Source organism: Rhagoletis zephyria, unplaced genomic scaffold, assembly GCF_001687245.7.
Source record: "Rhagoletis zephyria isolate East Lansing unplaced genomic scaffold, Rhagoletis_zephyria_1.1 Rzeph_scaffold_00299, whole genome shotgun sequence".
Taxonomy (NCBI): Eukaryota; Metazoa; Arthropoda; class Insecta; order Diptera; family Tephritidae; genus Rhagoletis; species Rhagoletis zephyria.
The window spans coordinates 184074-203294 of record NW_016157383.1 but is presented as its reverse complement, the minus strand read 5'-3'; the positions used below and the strand labels follow the sequence as shown (position 1 = coordinate 203294).

The 19221-nt window shown below is 37.2% G+C and overlaps 1 protein-coding gene across 1 annotated transcript in view; it reads left to right on the top strand.

Moving 5' to 3' along the window:
• The window catches only part of Pfas (phosphoribosylformylglycinamidine synthase), a gene marked incomplete at its 5' end in the record, with an annotated part of 137567 nt that extends 118858 nt beyond the window's left edge, over positions 1 to 18709 (top strand). The window contains one exon of the mRNA XM_017610312.1: positions 17373 to 18709. Coding sequence (XP_017465801.1) covers positions 17373 to 18067 — 695 coding nt within the window. The remainder of the gene's footprint in view (positions 1 to 17372) is intronic.
• Between the last annotated feature and the right edge of the window lie 512 nt (positions 18710 to 19221).

The following is a 19221-nucleotide window of genomic DNA, read 5'->3' as shown; positions in this document are numbered from 1 at the left end:
TTTCGTATGCCTAGCGCGCAGACGAGATTTTATAATTTCATAGTTTTAAACGGCCTAAATACCTTAACTCGCTTAAAAAATAACGAGCTATAACGAAATGGGCACAGAAATAAAATCTAACATCATTCAATTATTTTTCCTATTTGTATAAAAGCGCGGGGTGAAACCCGCGGGTATAAGCTAGTATATACATAAATAAAAACATACATATGTGTATATATGTATGCCCAGCCAGCAGAGAAACGGACTTTTTGCCGAAAGTGAAGTTTTCGTTCATTTTTCGTATCCGGAAACGCTCAGAAAACGATTTCCAAAGTTGTTAATTTTTCGTATCCGAAAAATGTCATCATCTTATTTCAAAAGAATAATTTTAAAATATTTGTTCAAACTGAGCATTTGAAAACATGTTACGTATTCGTCAGTAGCTGAGTGTGCAGAGAAGTGTGCTACTATTTGTTAGCCTTCAGGAGGTCCCAGGTTCGTATTCCGTCAGAAGCAACACATTAAAATTATTTATTCAAATTGAAATAATTGCTGAATCTTAAAATTGTTTTTGTTTGGTTTCCAGTAACTATGAAAAAGTGTCTGTGAAGTTCAAAATGAAATCGTTTTCAACGAAAAATTTAATCAGACAAATTTCAGGAAAACAGCCGAAAGCGCATCCGTTTTACACCCATTTTCGATAGTTTTCTCCACATACGTTTCGGCTGAACACTTTGGTGGGAGAATTGATCTGAAACACGTCCGAAAATGGAATCGGAAAACGGATGAAACATCAGGTTTTTATACGAAATTGTTTCCATTTTCGGATACGTTTCCGGATATTTTGCTGGCTGGGTGTATATACATATCTGCATGTGTGCGTACAATCCTTTACTCAAAATTCTTAGTTAATGCAATTTTTATCCCATACATTTTTGCTGACCAAACAACCCGTTTGCCTGTCTAATCTGCTTGCCTCATTTGCCTCGTTCGTTTACTCGCCTCGCTCGTCTGCTGCTGCAAATGAGTGCCTCGCTCGCAACGACGGCCTCGCGAGTGCTCGTTTGCATACAGCCTCGCTTGTTGCTCGTGAGTTGCGCAAGCTCAGAGCAAACTCACGAGCGAGCGAGGGGCTAAAATGAGGCAAATCCGAACCCTGATCACAACGAAAGGCCGAGAGTTATACAAAGCCATACAGACTGCAGGCTGCAAAACAATTTCAAGTGGAAAACCTACTTACTGGCCCTCGGATACGAATAAAGTTCTTGACTTTGTCGATTTTTTCATACTTAAAAATATATCGTTAAACCACCTCTCCATTGCAGAGGAGTTTGACTTAAACTCAGACCATTCATCCGTAATATTAGCTATACACGATGAGCCTATACCAAGTACAAATAATCCCCGATTGGTTAACTCATTCACGGACTGGAATTACTTTCAAAAGTCACTCGATTCTTTCCCTACAACTCCTGATGCAATTACCACTGTTGATCAGCTTGACGATGAAGTTTTACGATTCACCCAACGAATCCAACATGCCGCTTGGAGCAGTACTCCTACACAGAAGCTTATCCAGAACAGGAAAAAATATCCCGCCTCTATTATGGACATGGTATCTGAAAAGAGGAAGCTTCGTCGACGGTGGCAGCAAAGTAGATTTCCTGAGATCAAGACGAGATTAAACAAAATAACGAAGCAGCTACAGGCGGCAATCAAAGCTTTTAAAACGATTCATTCAACCGCTTCTTATTAGGACTAACGTCGGAAAAGACCACCGACTACTTATTATGGAAAGCTGCTAAAAATCTTAACCGGCCAACAACCCACTGTGCTCCACTCAAGATCGATGAGAATACGTGGGCAAAGACTAGCGCACGAAAAGCAAGTTTGATACAATAAGCACAGCCTGCTCCGGAGGTAACTCCCGTATAATGCACGTTAGTCCTGAAGAGGTTGCAGTCAGATTAGCAAGTTGAAGGTAAAGAAATCACCGGGCTTTGGCCTTATTACAGCTGAAGTTTTAAGAAACCTACCCCATGGCAGTATTGTTTACCTGACGTACTTATTTAATTGCTGTTGCTAGAGTATGTTCCCATCCATTGGAAAATGGCAGAGGTCATTATGATCCAGAAGCCTGGCGAGCCACCTAATGAAGTTTCTTGCTACATGCCAGTTTCGCTACTCCCTTTGCTATCAAAACTCTTTGAAAAACTGTTGTTGGCACGCCTACTGCCGATTATAGATGAAAGATGTCTGATCCCGACTCACCAGTTTGGATTTCGTAAACACCACTCAACCATTGACCAAGCGCACAGAATCTTGAAAAACATTTAGTCTGCGATGCAAGAAACGAAAGTTTGCTCTGCTGTAATTTTGGATGTTTCGCAGGCTTTTGACAAGGTCTGGCACGATGGACTCTTACTAAAGCTAAAGGCACTTCTAACAAAAGCGTTTTGCGAGATACTGGCCTCGTATCTAAGTGATAGGTACTTTCGCGTTAGGAATTAAAACTCATTCTCTGCCCTGCAAAAAATAAATTCTGTTTTGTATCTTCTATACACGCACGACTTGCCAAGTCAGGAGAAATTTGTGACTGCAACATTTGCTGATGACACGGCGCTCTTGGCGATCGGAAAAACTGTAGAAGAATCTACAAATATACTACAATCTGCAATTAATTGTGTAGTGACTTGGGAAAAGAAATGGCGCATTAAGCTCAACAATTCAAAGTCGGTGCACATAGTTTTTACACTAAAGAAGTTACCATACAAACCAATCTTCATAAATGGGATTAGCGTTCCCTATGTCAACGAAGCAAAGAATCTCGGCTTTACACTTGATTCTAAGCTTCGTTGGAAAGCGCATGTTAAGAAAAAGCGGGAACAGCTCAATATTAAACTGAGTAAACTAAATTATCTAATTGGCAGACATTCGAAACTCTCAATTCACAACTTTATAAGCAAGTGTTGAAGCCAGTTTGGGTTTACGGCATTCAACTGTGGGGTTGTGCGAGCGAATCTTGCATAAACATCATGCAGAGGTTTCCAAATAAGGTACTACGAGGTATAGTTAACGCTCCGTTCTACGTGAGGAATTCGGACCTGAATCACGATCTTGGTATGCCTATTTTCGCTGATGTGGTTAAGCAATCTGCCAGAGCTCATCAACAGCGGTTGATATCTCATGTCAACTTGAGTGTTTCCAAACTACTCCTGGTTTCAACACCCCGGCGGCGTCTCAAACGCACAACTGTATGTGGCCTGATGGGAAGCTAGTAGCAGCACTTGTATTTTAAGTATTTTTGTAATTACTATGTAAATTACATTCCGCTTACCACAAATTTTTAAATCTATTCCAACAAAATTGCTTGTTAGTATGTCTTTTGTGTTTCATATTAGTTGCAGTGTCGCAGTGTCAGAGCGTATTAATGCCACCTTGTTTAATGCGTTAAAAAAAAACAAAAAAAAATGTTATCAACATGAGTCTTATAAATGAATTCATTACCGGCTGGTGGTATGTAAGACGCGCATACGTACAAAATTTTTGATGCGGTTTGTAGTTTCACACAAACCCTGGTCAAATAGCGAATCATCTCCCTATAATTGAACTAGCGACGGTCGAAGGCTACAACGAGATGCTATAAGTACTCCGCCACCCCTATTGCAGCCCGACTTAAATGGATCTCGATCCTTACGAAAAACAGTATATAGCTTGCGGTCAAAAAACTCGGCATACAAAAATGTAGCATTAAGCCATGTCTCAATATTTACAAATACATCGAATTCCAACTGGGAACTTAGCAAACGCACGTCCATCGACTTCGTTCTGAGCCCCGACGCATTTTGAAAATAAACTTTTAAATATTTGTTTATTCCGCAAGAGGGGTGAGCTAAGCTTTCTCGAGAGTTTGTGCACTTTTCTCGAAAAAACGAAATTGACGAACTGTCACATTCATAGGCCAGATGTCAGGCGTTAGCAAAGACATGGAAGGAACACCCAATTTAAAATTCACATTTTTTAATTGCGAGGTAGGAGTGCCCTTCTTTACCAATTTGTAACAGGATAGAGCATTTTTATCCAAACCTGCATTTATGGCAATGTGGTCTTTATATTATCTTCAGTAACAGACGGCGCGAACGAAGACAAATTTAACCATTTAAGGCGCGCCGCTACATTCAAATCTGCATTAGTATTTGAGCAAACAATAATTTTTCATTGCGCTTGTTTCTCTTCACCATGTTGCACTGTGGTTCCGACGCGACTGCGTTACCAGCAGCGTTATCAACTGCATTACCAGCAGCATCAGCAACTGCGTTACCAGCAGCATCAGGTGTCAGCATATTATCAACATTGTTTATTTCTTGAAATTCTTTCGCACCAGAATTAGCACCAACACGACTTACAGCATTGTTTTTGCAAGAGGTTTTAGAGTGGTCGGATAGATTAGAAACAACAGCGTTTTTTGATGCCGATTGCGATTGCACTTTAGGGTCAACGAATACTTTTTTTATTAAGTTCAAAGTAATACAAGGCAAGCGAAGAGAAACAAGTATAATGCAAAAAAAATTGTGGTCCTTAAATATAAACTACCCTTTAGTTTCATGTTGTGGTTCTTTAATTTTCGTATTTTAAGGGTGTCTCAGGATTAAGTGAATTTTCATTTTTGAGAGAAGGAGATTCGTGCTAATATTTATATTGTCTGATACTTACCTCAGAATATGTTTGACCAAGATATAATAAAAAATCTGTGAAACCTGAGAAAAAATGTTTCCCCTAATAATTAATACAATTTATATACATATGTATAGGGGCCCGTGATTTTTAGTCCTGGCCTCGAGTTTTCTCTCGATGGCCCTGGTCACGGCACATCACAGTTCCGTCACTTCCGAGGAGTATCAGTCAAAAAAAATATCGTTACCTGAAAATTAAATGGCACAATTCACACTGAGCCGGCACCGTTACGAATCAGTTCCGTGACGTGTGATGATGAACAGTTTATAAAATTTTTTAGAAAATATCCTGTACTTTATCATTTGTCTAATGAAATGTACATTAGCGTCGGCCGAAAATCCGCTTTTTTAGAATATTGATCGGTAATAGCAAAAATATTGTTCATTATGCTCTAAACACAATCCGTGTGAAAAATTACAATTTTTGGTCTATATCTTAGGCTCGCCCAAGGCCATCAAATTTCAAGTGCTAAAAAGATTTTTTCTTATGGGTCGATTACGGATTGCAACGCAATCACGGTTCGGTTGGCAGCTGGCAACGCAACTGGAAAGAAAATTTGTATTACGAATGGCAACTATCGTCATTTGCTGTAGAGTTATCGATAATCGAAATTTGACAGTGCGACAACCAGCAAGTGGCTGTAAACAAGCTGTGCGAGTAAAATTAAATTATTAAAATAAAGAGTTTTTAAGAAAAGACAGCAATAAGTTCATCACAATTATTTGTTTAAGACGAAGAGAAGTGCGTGAACGCGGCCTCAATAGGCGACATTTAACGGATAATTCCAATCCTCTAGAGCTACCGCGTGCACTGTAAGCAAAAGTTAATGCTGTAAAGGGCTTTTCTTTTATTATCGTTTTGTGTTCATTTTCAAAGCATATCGAGAACTTCAAAAAGGAGCTGTAGTATAATTGATTAATAAACAGATGAACCTCTTCGTTTAACTTCAATACCTCCGCGCATAAAAGTTTGCGCACCTCTTCGATTTTTCGCAGAAGGAAATGCCACAGCAATGACTTCAATTTGGAAAACTGGGTGTGTCGGTAGTTTTAAACAAGTTGCTTCAGTTGATACAGGAAAAATCTTGCAATCAGTGTTCGCTTTTCTTTTGGCAAAGGGCGTACTCCACGGGAACTAAAATTTCATGTTATTGTTTTGTTATTTTCAAAATATTCTGTAAAAGCAAACTGCAAACTAAAAAGTAAAATATATGACATACTTTTCAATTTTTGCTCCTAAATACGCCCCAAAAACCTTCACAGCAACCACAAAAATGTAGTCGCCTGTATACACACTTTGTAGCAACTGCAGTTGTCAGTTGAAAGTTTCCAGTTGCCATCTGTAATATCGTTTTCGCAACTAGCAACGCAACTGAAGTTCGATTGCTATCGATAATCGACCCATTACCTTACTTCGATTCTCTACAAAAAGGTCCAGATATCAAATTATGTAGGACTAATACTTTCGAAGATACTTACAATTTTATTAAAACAAGGTATTAATTAATGTATCTATTAATTTTTATTTTTTGAGCACATTGAATTTTGATGGAGATGGGGGAGCCTAAGATATTGACCAAAACTTGTCATCTTTCACACGGATTGTTTTTAGAGCATAATGAACCATATTATTACTATTACCAATCAAAATTCTAAAAAAGCGGATTTTCGGCCCACGCTAATGTACATGGATATAAAAACTGTATATGTAAGTCCAAATTTCAGACTTTGTGCAAAAATTGTAATAGAAACATTTTTCTAAATTGCATCTACAATGTAAACAATCTAATTAGAATTTTTGGAAACAATTTCGCTAATTTTTGGTATTTTTTTGTTGCGGTGTTACGCATTTCTTTCTATACACATTTGCACTATATTATAAAAAAATTTTAACTGCATACCAAAATTTTTTTTTCTATAAATTCTAATTAAAAAGTTTGCAATTTATATTCAACAATTTTTTTTGAGCTTGAGGTCGTTTTTAATGAAAAACTATTGTGGAAAAGCAACCACTTCTACCATTTTTTTAAATTGTTGTTGCTTTTCCACAATAGTTTTTGATTAACAACGCCCTCAAGTTCAATAAAATTGTTGGATATAATTGTCATAAGGCCACAAATAACAAAAACAAAGTTTGCGATTTAGATACAATTTTTCAAATTTTTGCACAAAGTTTGAAATTATGACTTAATTACGAACTTGCTAAAATGTCGCAACCCTATTTATTTTTCCGACACTAAAGTCAGTGTCAAAAAATTCCACTCACTGATTTATTTTACAATATTCACAGTACTTTTCATAAATACTCTTCGGTAACTTTTAATAAAACTATAGACCTTTTTTAATCTGAAAGCGTATATATAACAGTTTCAAACTTTGCACAGAATTCACCCAAAAATTTCCAAATTTTAAAAGCTTTGGGTCGAAACTTCAATCAGACTTTTTAGAACAATTCCTTGTGCGCAGCTTTGTAGCCTATTTTATTTTATACCACATTCCCAAGATTTTTTTATATGGAAAAAATTATGAAAGAGCGCCAGTAAAAAACTGTCAAAACTCAGATTAAAAAAGTGGAAATTTTGATGACAAGTTTTTAAAATTTGAGATTTTTTTGTGCAAAGTTTGAAACTTTAATAAAATAAGAATTAAAAATTACCGAAAAATATTTGTCATGCAAAACATTGTGAATCTTACAAAGTAGATCCGTGTGGGAAATTTTTTACGCTGACTGTTTATTTATAATGAATAACAAATAACGAATTGTCACGGTACACTGTACAGGACGCACTTGCTAGCAAAAATGACTGAATGCAGCCAAGAATTCGTGACGGATATGTGTAATACAACAGCTATTTTAATTAAGACTGAAGGTGACGGTGGCGGTTCGGAGCCGTGACGGAACTGTGACGTGACTGATGAGTGCGGATAGATAGCTCTTTTCAATATTATCTAGCACTTTTTTATCTCAAGAAAATTTTAACTGTATTTGGTAATATATCAAAATTAAAAATCTGTAATTTCATTGTACAAGTGTTGACTAAAATTAATTTGGCTTTGGTGATCTCAGGCTATTTTCGATACCTTCATGTTATTCTATTTCGATTAATACTTAGAAAAGTTCCATTCCTAATGCAAATGAGGCGTAAGCAAATGGAAAAAGGGAAAATAGCAGGTCTATTCTGCGCTGGTAACATATATTTCGTAAGCGGTAATTAAAGTGTCTGTCAATTTTTAAACCTTTTTCGCACTCTGTGCGCTCTTGTAACCGGGAAATTTGGTTACCATCTCATAAACTGGTAACAAAATATTGCCCCGTGAAATATGCAAGACAAGAATTTCCACAAATTTCACTGCATTACCAACGTACCTAGAATCGCGGTGACAAGAAGTGGTAAAATTTTTTGATAATACAATTTTCCGGTCACAATATCTTCGGCAACGTGAAAATATACCTGTAAGTCGATTAGTTTCTACCACGCGCGCGGGAGCACACAAGCTATGTATACTGGGCAGTAATTCGAACTCCGATAAGCTCAAACGGTGTATTCTCTCTTAGGCGGCCACGGTAGAAAAAGAAAGCCAAAACGTAAGCGTTGATAAAATTACAAATTTCGAAATGCATTGGAAAAAACAGACTCCACCATAAACTCTTGGATCTAGGTTAAAGAATTCAATAATTAATTAGAACAAAATATTTTTTCTTAACGCGCGGATTTTGTTTTTACTTTACTTACGTTACCGTAAGGAGAGAAGGAAATAAAACTTATCGGAAGAATGTTGCGAAAAAATTATTCGTAACCCGAGTTTTTATGGTCAATTCAAATATCTGAAATTGTAGATTTTAACAGTTTGTTGAGTATTTTTAGTTCATCGTCTAGTTTATATAAGTATATGCATACATATACATAAGTGTTATAAGTGCCGTAGCAATGGAATCGAAATAAATGCACCTTATTTTGTTTGTAAAAGTTTTTTCAGCACTTAAATTTATAAAATTCGTTATTTTTATTAAAATAGCGGAAAATGTAAAAGCAACTTTACGTTAACAAATAAAACAAAAATTTAGCTCTTCATTTTAACTACTATTAGCATTAGTTGCGTTCGCGTACCTGTTAATTATTGAAAGTTATCAAAAACTATCAGCTTTTTGCGTTCGCGTACGCAAAAAACTTGCAAAGTAGGGGAAATTGAGAGAGCAAAGTGACATTTCATTTTGAGGGGAAGCTGTTAGTTTCTGCTGGAAAAATTTTTACCAACAGGAAAACATCAAAACAGCTGGTAGGAATTTACGCAAATCACAACATTGAATTTTATGGTTTGGAAGTTGAAAATGATAAAATGCGACTAATTAAACTTGTAAGAACTAATTAGTTATTCGTTTAATCAATAACCTGTTTCAGGATAACACTTTGTGATGAGTTTTCGTACGTTTCAAGTTTTACACTTTTGAATGTAAACCAAAACTCTATCAGCTGTTCGTCTAACTTGCAAGTTTCTGCAAATTTTCTGTTTGCGTACTATTCTGGATATTTTTCTCTTATGAGAGAACAGATGACATTTCGCCTGAATTTTGCTGTTGTATGTTTTTTATTGGAGATTTAAACGAACGTACCTATTATTTAGCTCTTGTTTTTCGACCGATTTAGCTCTGTCCACACTGGACGTGATGGAGGCTAACAGACCTCGGGCTCAAATTCAGTGCGTTGATAAACATAGGGATATAGAGGTTTGGATCAATATGCAGGAACTTTTTAAACCAATGTTCTGTCTAACAAGGTGGTAGTTTTTAAGCCTTGTGTGGTAGATGTGGTAGAAACCCAAATTTTAAAAAATATGTGATAGATCTACTACACATGGGGTAGAGGTTTAAATTGAAACAAAGCAGCACGAATGCATTATTGGCATTGTATAAATTTCGTATCGGGATCGCATCAGTGAAAAGCAACATGCAAACATGGAACTCATCCATATTAATGTATTAATACTCACAACGTTTCCGAACTACCATTACGACCCAATCGAGTGGCTTTTGTTCAAAGACTCGTCGAAAAATAGTTTGAGGGCAGTTCTCTCGTTTACCGATACCTCAAGAAGCTCAGTCCCAATTACAATAAGACACACACGAAAATTACGCTTAAATGAAGATGAAGAAGTAGGAAGTCCACGCCGATGATGACTTCAACCACAATGTCTGCCACTATGAACTTTTGTAACACTGCCACATTCCCTATTGCATGTTACTTCTCCTACGACTTGGGTGTCTTCACCAGTTGCTTGCCTCAACCTTGCTCCAGGTAATGACTTTCCTCTTAAGTGACGCGCCCGTACCAAGCGTTAGTACTCGCTCATGTCCGTCCACATAGCCACCAACAGTAACGTTGCTCGCTTTTGTGCCAATTTGCGAGATGGATATTATGGGCCATTTAATTGCAGGATCCAGCGAGCGCCACTTCCTGCTGACTTGTTTTAGTTTACTGAGTTGTTAATCCCACTGGAAATGGCCTGGCCTTCCACATTTAAAACATTTGCCAGAGCCATCTTTTTTACACCCATCAGTTGGATTATCTCTCGCTTGGTATACATGTCCCTCATTCCGTTGATGAACTTCTGGATTTGTATCCTTTCTAGGTGCTCACGAGATGCGTCCCCAATTGCCAAGGGGGCCAACCTCTCGATCTCTGAGGCGAATTCCCGTAGAGAGTCGTTGGATTTTTGGCAGCGATTCTCCAGCTCTATCTGACAAATCTGTCTCCTGTGCTCGCTACCATAACGTCTTTCCATTGCCTCCATTAACGCATCGTAATTGTTCCTTTCACAGTCAGGAATAGCCTGAAAGATTTCCACTGCAGGTCCTTTTAATGCAACGAACAGCGCAGCGGATTTCTCCTCCACCCTCCAATGATTTGCTGTAGCTGTCTTCGAATTATGCCGTTAAAGGATGGAGTCTTTACCTTGGGAGCGTTGGTCGATAGCTGGACGATTCAACTGCAAATCACGGAGAGGAACTTCCAATTCTTTTACCTTAGCCTCAGCTTTATCTTGTCTATCCTTGATCGTGCATCCTGTACTTCCAGCAACTGCGATACGTGTGTCTTCTGTGCTTGTAGCTGGGACGAAATATCTGACGACAGCTGCGACATCTGTGCTTCCATCATCTGTGACATGCGTATATCCTGTGCTTCCTGCTATGTTGCCAACTTTGCTTCCAATCTTGATGATATCTGTGAAATGGCAACCAGTAGCATCTTCATGCCTATTACTGTTGATGAACCTGGAGCCTTTTGCTATTCTTCAACCTTCCCGACTGCTTGCTGCATACCCTTCGACGAATTAGCAGTCTCTTCGTTATCCTCGACCTTCATGGATGCCTCGTCGTCCTCACGATGGAAATCGTATTTGTCAACGTCGATGCCTTCTTTTTGCATAGCCTCTCGCAGCCGTGATAGTATCCTCACTTTTCTTCCAGTGGTTGCTAAATTTCGCTTTTCTAATTCCTATTTGAGTTCTTCAATCTTTAGCTCTTAAATTTTTGTCATTTTCAGGACTACTCCTATGGAATTTATTTAACAATCCCAATTCTGACACCAATTGTCACGATTATCCTTAACTACTTGACGGATTTCGCAAAAATCTCTAGGTTCGTATTGGTGGATTGTTAAATAAACGCTCACGATGACCAAATTACAGTACAATTAACTTTGTTGTACAAAAAACACTTTACAATACTTGTTTATCGCTCATTCTCTCACTCTCTCGCTGTTCGCAGTATTCATCGACTTGACGTTTCTCGCTCTCGAATTTTCTACGCCGTTCCTCGAACATTCTGCCATTTTCGCGTTGCCGCAGTACTCGTCACAATAAATAAATAAGCACTGTTTATGGTTTTACATGAAACTATGAAAAAAATGAACTTAAATCTTATAATGAACAAATCTGCCGATTCCATGGAGTTCGTTATAAACAAAATTCACTGTATACAACATAATAAAATATATATAATTAATTTACCGAATACATAAATTTCCGGTCAATGTGGTAACATGCATTGTAGCGAACGGACGTGTTTCTAATCGCTCCGCTAATAGACTCGGAAAAAAGTGTATTGAAGCCGGTACTTGCACTTGTTTTTGTGCGAATTTCACATACAGTGACTAGCTTTAAATAGTGATCGATTTATAAATCGATTTAGTGACTCTAACAAGAAAAAATAATAATGATAATAACAATAATTCAATTTTCTTATAATAAAATCAGCAATCTAACACTTTATCATGCCTTGTGAATGTGGACACAAAGTTGAGCGTACTCAGAACAAAGTGCAGTGCGCTAAGTGCAGTGACTTTTTTCACTTGGATTGTGTCGGTTTACGTTTGTCTGATCTGGATTTCCTGCATAATGCAGGTAGGCAGTATTTATGTAAACTATGTGTAAATACGCACGAAATAACTCTATGGGCTGTTTTCAACGAAATAGCAACGTTAAGAGCGGAGAAAGCACGCGTACGTAGTCTCGTAACTGCTTTGTACGAAGATAAGAATACTCTTGCTAAAACTACTGAAGATCTTCGTACAGAGCTGTGCTCTTTGCAAAGTAAGCTCCACGATAAAGAGTGTGCCATTTCATCGCTGACTGATGAGGTCCAAAGCCTTCGCACGCATATACGCGACTTTCTTAACACAAAGCAAAAGGCGAACAGTTACATAAAAGAGATAAATACTGCTGCCGCGGGCGTCAACGACTTCGATGCTAGTTCTACTGCGCGTACTCTTAATACGCCCACGCATAGAATCTCTTGCTCTGCCGCCCCTGCTAGTGTTGCTGATACGAGCGCGACTACGAACCCATCTGCTTGTGTTGCTGTTTCTCCCTCCGCTTTGGCACCCATGGTATATTCGACTCAGGCAGCGGCCTCGGCTAGTAACACTGTGAAGCAAGGCAATCAAAACATCGATAATAATCGTAGCTCAGACAGCGTTGTTGAAAACAAAACGAATGATAAACATAAACATGGGGTGCGTGTTGTTGGTGCTAACAAAAGCTCTGAACTGGGCGTCGCCTCTCGCTTCAAATGGCTACATTTGTCTTCCTTTCTACCGAAAGTTGAACCAGAAGAGATAATCAACTATGTGGCCAGACATACAGGCATTGAAAAGCAATCGTTATCATGCTTCAAGCTCATTAAACGGGATGTATCGACGGACTCCCTGACGCGGGTTAATTTTAAGCTGGGTGTCACGGAATCACTTTGCGGAAAGTTACTGAAAGCAGAGCTTTGGCCCGCCAACGTCACCGTTCGCCCCTTTCATTTTTTCCCGAAACAGAGAAGTCATCAGCCTGCTGCGTAACCGATTCGGATACTTATCCTAATCGCATAACACCCAATATCCAAAATACAACTTCACAACCCCGTACATCTTTTAAATCTGAGCTAAATGTTTACTTTCATAACGCCGGCGGCCTACGTACAAAAACAAACTCAATGTATCTAGCAACGTCAGAGCACATCTATGTTATTATCATCTTAGTTGAGACATGGTTGACAGCCGATTTTCTCTCGTCCGAACTTTTCAATACCCATTATGAAGTGTACCGAAGAGACCGGGTTTTACACTCGGGTGTTACAAGAGGCGGAGGGGTTCTCATTGCGGTGTCAACTAAATTCGCTAGCCGTGAAGTGAGTCTTATGCAAACAGACACTCTCACCGATCAAATGTGTGTTGCTGTTAATATTGGAGATCCACGTGAAGATGGAGTAAATGAGATAATGTTTGTCATTAGTTATATTCCGCCCAATAGCGACTATGTAATGTACCAAACCCATATTAGCAACATAAATGCCCTAGTAAGTTCTTTACAGCCCTTCCAGGCACCTTGTATTATGGGAGACTTCAACTTAGGTAACATTCAATGGATATTTAATGTTGAAGATCTCATTTTAACTCCATTCAACTTAAAAAAAAAATATTCAGAATGTCTACTATACGACTCTTTATATTCGCTCAACTTATTTCAAATAAATAATATCGCCAACGATCTCGATAGAATATTATATTTAGTTTTCGTAAGTAATGATCTAGTCTATAAGATCTTAAGATGCGACTCACCTCTGACTTATGAATCTGTTCATCATAAGGCCCTAGTGATTAGTTTTTCGTTTTATAGATTCAACAGTGCTCCTTCTGAACCGGAACTCTACTATAACTTCGCCAAGTCCAATTATGTTGCCATAAACAACTTCTTCGACTCAATAAATTGGCATAAGATCTTAAAACACTTGGATTTAATATATATGTACATTACTTTCAAAAAAGCTGTCGAAGAATGCTTGAGTCTTTACGTCCCTATACACACAAGAAAAAGAAAATTCAGTTTGCCGTGTTATAATAATAGATTGTTAAAACTGAAATAACAAAAAAATAAAGCATACAAAAAGTTCAAAAGAACCTTGTCCATAAAAGATAAGGGAATTTTTCTTCAGCTCAGAAAGGAATTTGGGACCCTATCTAGGTTCTTGCACAAAACCTACATAAAATCAATGGAGTCTAAAATCAAAAGTAACTCTAAGTCTTTTTGGATATTTTATAACTCCAAACGCAAAATGAACGGCATCCCCAAATCGATGGAATATAAAGGATATATTTCAACCTCTGTCCTAGAGTCTTCCAACTTGTTTGCGAACTTTGGTCACGTATATGAAAGCTTTAAAAATACTGAAATTTCCTCCGAATCATTTCAATTACAGCAGGTAGTTAACATAGGAAAAATGTCGGTATCGGAAACAGAGGTTTTTGAGGGTCTATTAGAGTTAGACGCCTCAAAAGGAGAAGGTTACGATCTCCTGCCATCCTGCTTCTTTAAAAACTGCGCTAACACACTGTTCATACCTCCGCCTCTAATTTTTAATAAAAGCCTTGACTCAGGTATTTTCTTAGATGAGTAGAAAATGGCTTTCATTGTACCTATTTTTAAATCGGGCTTAAGGAATCTGGTAGAAAACTATAGACCAGTCGCTAAAATTGCTCTAAATTATTCCAAAATTACTAGACAAGCTGGTTAATAAATACTTATTCTCCGCTTTCAAGCACCCTATCTACACGCAGCATCATGGTTTCTATCCTGGAAGGTCTACATGTACCAACCTCGCTATTTTTTCAAATTTCGCTTTGGACGCAATGAGAATGGATCTCACGTCGATGTTCTCTACACAGACTTCACTAAGGCTTTTGACAGTTTAGACCATGACCTACTTATCGCAAATTGGGGATGATGGGAGTTCATTCCATCGCTTTAACTTTGCTTGACTTTGCTTACTTGAAGAACAGGAAGTTAATAGTCAAAGTTGGTGACAGTCTCTCTCGGGCAATTTCAGTTACTTCTGGTGTACCCCAAGGTAGGCCCATTACTCTTCACTATCTTGATTAATGATGTCGTTAAGGTCTTCAAACTTATTGAATGTTTACTTTACGCCGACGATCTCCAGCTTTATCATCCTATTAAGCTCCCTGAAGATTGCGTAGCTCTACAGAATGATATTAACTCCCTCATATTATGGTGTAAATGTAACAGATTAATGCTAAATTTCCGAAAATGTAATCTCATAACCTTATCGCGGTCGGTAACATTTAACATTTAATTAACATAACATTTAATTACGTGTGCGGAACAGATGCTAGCTTCCAGCGTGTTACCACTGTCAAAGACTTAGGGTTTTATCTCGACACTAAGTTTAGTTTCGACTATCATAGGGAATATATAATTTCTGCTGCCAACTCAAAACTCGGCTTCCTCAAAACGTAACTCAAAGGAATTTATAGACCCGCTGACTCTTAAAAGCCTCTTTTCAAGCCTTGTTCGATCTCTTCTCGAATATGCCAGCCTTATTTGGGATGCGGCATTAACAGCACATTCCGATCGACTAGAGAGAGTTCAGAGAAGCTTTACAAAATTCGCGCTTCGCCGAATGTACTCACCAGACTCGATGCCGTCTTACAATCTTCGATGTAGGATCTTAAACCTAGAGATCCTTTCTAGAAGAAGAAAAATTCAAGGCATTATCTTCATTATGGACGTTATGCATAACAGAATTGATTCACCTGAGTTATTATCGCTTCTAACATTTAACGCTCCCGCCAGACCTCTCAGAGATAAATCCATCTTCTATATTAAATATAGAAGAACTACTTACGGCCTGAATGAACCGATTCATAAGTTTATGTCGCTACTTAATGTTATATCTTCCCAATTCGATATCGACATGACCAGGGAGTCATTCAAAAACTACTTAAATATTATTTTATGTATTAAATTTGTTTCCTACCCTTAGTTATTATAAAATTATACCTTAATGTTATTATGTTTAATTATGTACCATCGGAACCTGTGAGGGCTAAGCCCAGTAGGTTAAACTTGAATAAATAAATGTGATCTACCACACTATCAGCAAAATTTGTTGTGAAGTTATTCCTTTTCATTTAAGTAATACACATTCTAAATCAGACCAAAATATGTATATCAACCCCTGCTTGTCCTACCGGCTAAACTTTCTGTGGAATTATTTTTTCCATGTAAGTAATTTTCGTTCTAAATATGAACCTAATTAGACCGTATATACGGGGTTTCCACATATCACACACCGTCTGCAAAAGAGGCACAACTCTTAGGTTCATTTTTCGCATAAATCAATTTGTAGGATTATCTCCAATTAATGTAAAAATATGTTTTTCTTCATGATTATATTCTCCAACTAAAAACTGATATACCTGCTTTTGATAATCGTTGAATCTGTACGATCCACAAGCCGTTATAGTATTTTTAGATCTGATTTTTGAGTTGTACCTCTTTTGAAGATGGTGTGCGATATAGAGACTCTTGCGCCCCTAGGATTACTTTATCTTTCATATTGTATTGCCAGCAGGTTCTGAGCTAGATTTGATATTTCAAGTCTCTAGCTCATCGGGAAGTTGCAAGCTAAACAAAACCTTGTTATAAAAAGGTTTTCAAATATAAAAAAAGTTGTTTCTAATAGCGGTTGCCCCTCGGCAGACAATGGCAAACCCCCGTGTATTTCTGCCATGAAAACAGCTTTTGTTAAGAATACAATCGGCCTTCGGGGGCGTAAAACTGTTGGTCCTCCCCTTTGTGTGCCAACCTCAAGGCGCACGCCACAAATCGGAGGAGATGCTCGGCCAAACACTGAGCTATTTTGAAAGTACCAATCTATTATTATGATTAATATGTATATCTCATTAAACCAAAACAATCTGTTGCATAAAATCGACGAATATTTTTTTATATGGACATATAAATAGGGACTAATGGCCTTATTCATAAAAAATAAAGTAGCTTTAAAAAAGGTTTATAAACTGAAAAATGTATGAAAACGTCACTTTGTAAAGCTCTTTAAACCTACTTTATTTTTTATGAATAAAGCCATAAGATTCTATGTAAAAATTAAACAGCATTTATGTTAAATATGAACTCATTTTTAAATGTAAGGACTCATTCGTTTTCCCCCTTGAAATAACCAGAATTATGCATAAGTTACATCTCAAAAAAATACTTTTTTTTAAAGCACATCAAATGTGGCACACACTATGAATTTATGTATCCTTATTTTTATTTATTTTCTGACGGGCTTTATTTTTTATTTTTTTGCAGGAAAAACGAATTTGGATCGATACCGTGGCATAGTGTTTCCGGGAGGCTTTAGTTACGCTGATACTCTGGGATCTGGTAAAGGCTGGGCCGCAAATATTATGTTCAGTAATTTGCTTAGACCTCAGTTTCACGCATTCAAACGACGACATGATACCTTCTCGTTGGGAGTGTGCAATGGATGTCAGCTTATGGGTTTAATTGGATGGGTAGGACTTGCCGACCCATCTAATACGCAATTTATTGATGTGCCAGACGTTGCCTTACTACATAATAAATCTGAACGTTTTGAATGTCGATGGATTACCACACTTGTTGAGGATAGTAATGCAATGATGCTAAACAAACTGAAAGGTTCCGTTTTGGGTTGTTGGATATCACACGGAGAGGGAAGATTTTCATTCCGTAGTAACGATGTTCTAAATTCCTTAAAATCAAAGCGATGCGTTGCAATACGATATGCCAATGACAAAGGCGAAGCAACAGAATTATATCCAATGAATCCAAATGGAAGCATTGATGGCATAGCTGGTCTGTGCTCCGAGGACGGGCGTCACTTGGCATTAATGCCGCATCCCGAACGTTGCAGTTCCATGTTCCAATGGCCATATGTTCCAGCTGACTTTAAAGTAAATTCTATGGAAAGCCCATGGCAGATAATGTTTAGCACTGCATATGAATGGTGTACTAAATCTTAGAATTTATCATTCCTAAAAACTAATGGCCTTATTCTAAAAAAATTAAATAGATTTTTAGCTATATAAAGTGACATTTTCATACAAATTTTCAATTTATAAAGCAGTTAAAGTCTTCTTTATTTTTTATGAATTTGGGTGTTAGTGTTCGAAGAAAACAAGTTAAGAAACACTATATTTACTTCTGCTTTGCAGTTTAAGGAATACTTAATATGTTACTCCTTTTTAATAACGATACATGTACCAAATTACATAAATATAAATATGAAAATATAAAAAAGTTTTATTTGATTCATCTTGCTGAAGTTTATCCACTTTTCTACATATGCGCATATATCAATGCTTATTTTAAATCAAAAGAAAAAAATTTCTTGCAGAAATATATTTTTTTTTGTAATTTAATTATATTCCAAAATTTGTATTTGTGTAAAAAAGATAAAAATAAATCATTCAGCCAAATCTAAGCATAAAATTAATCTGGTATGATAAAGGAACTTATCTGAGTTGTAAGAGAATGCAGTCATTTGCGAATAATTAGTCACTATTCAGACACAATTTTGGTGACTAATTATTCATTTTTAAAGTCTTTTTTTTGTTAACCATTTGCAATAATTTGAATAAAGTCTCTTTTCTAAGTCAATTGAATGAAGTCTCTCATTGAAGCAATCTGCAGTCATCTGAAATCAGGTATAGTTGAGCTGTAGTCAGCAACCTGCATTTTATTTTACCTGTATTATATGAATAAGTAATAAAGTAGTAACAGTACATATTTATTAAATTTTAATTTCTACCTGTCTTGTAAAAAAACCTTTTCTAAAAACAGTTGCTGTAATAAGCAGACCGAAATCTTCACAGCAATTCTACGTTTGGAACACAATTGCAATATCCGTTGTACCGAGCTGGAACTCGTTATATGATTCCATTAAAGCTTTGATTTCTTACAAAGAAAAACAGAAAACTGCGTGGAATTGACGACATTCTGCGAGAGAGATATTAGATACATTGAGGAATATTTGCAATTACAGCAACCAGATAGATAACGGTATGGTGTATGGTTTCCTTCTACCAACGCTGGCGACAATTAGGAGAAAATACCGCAAAATGCGAGGAACCTATACAATTAAGTATCTACATGCAGCTGCGAGTCTTTTGGAAAA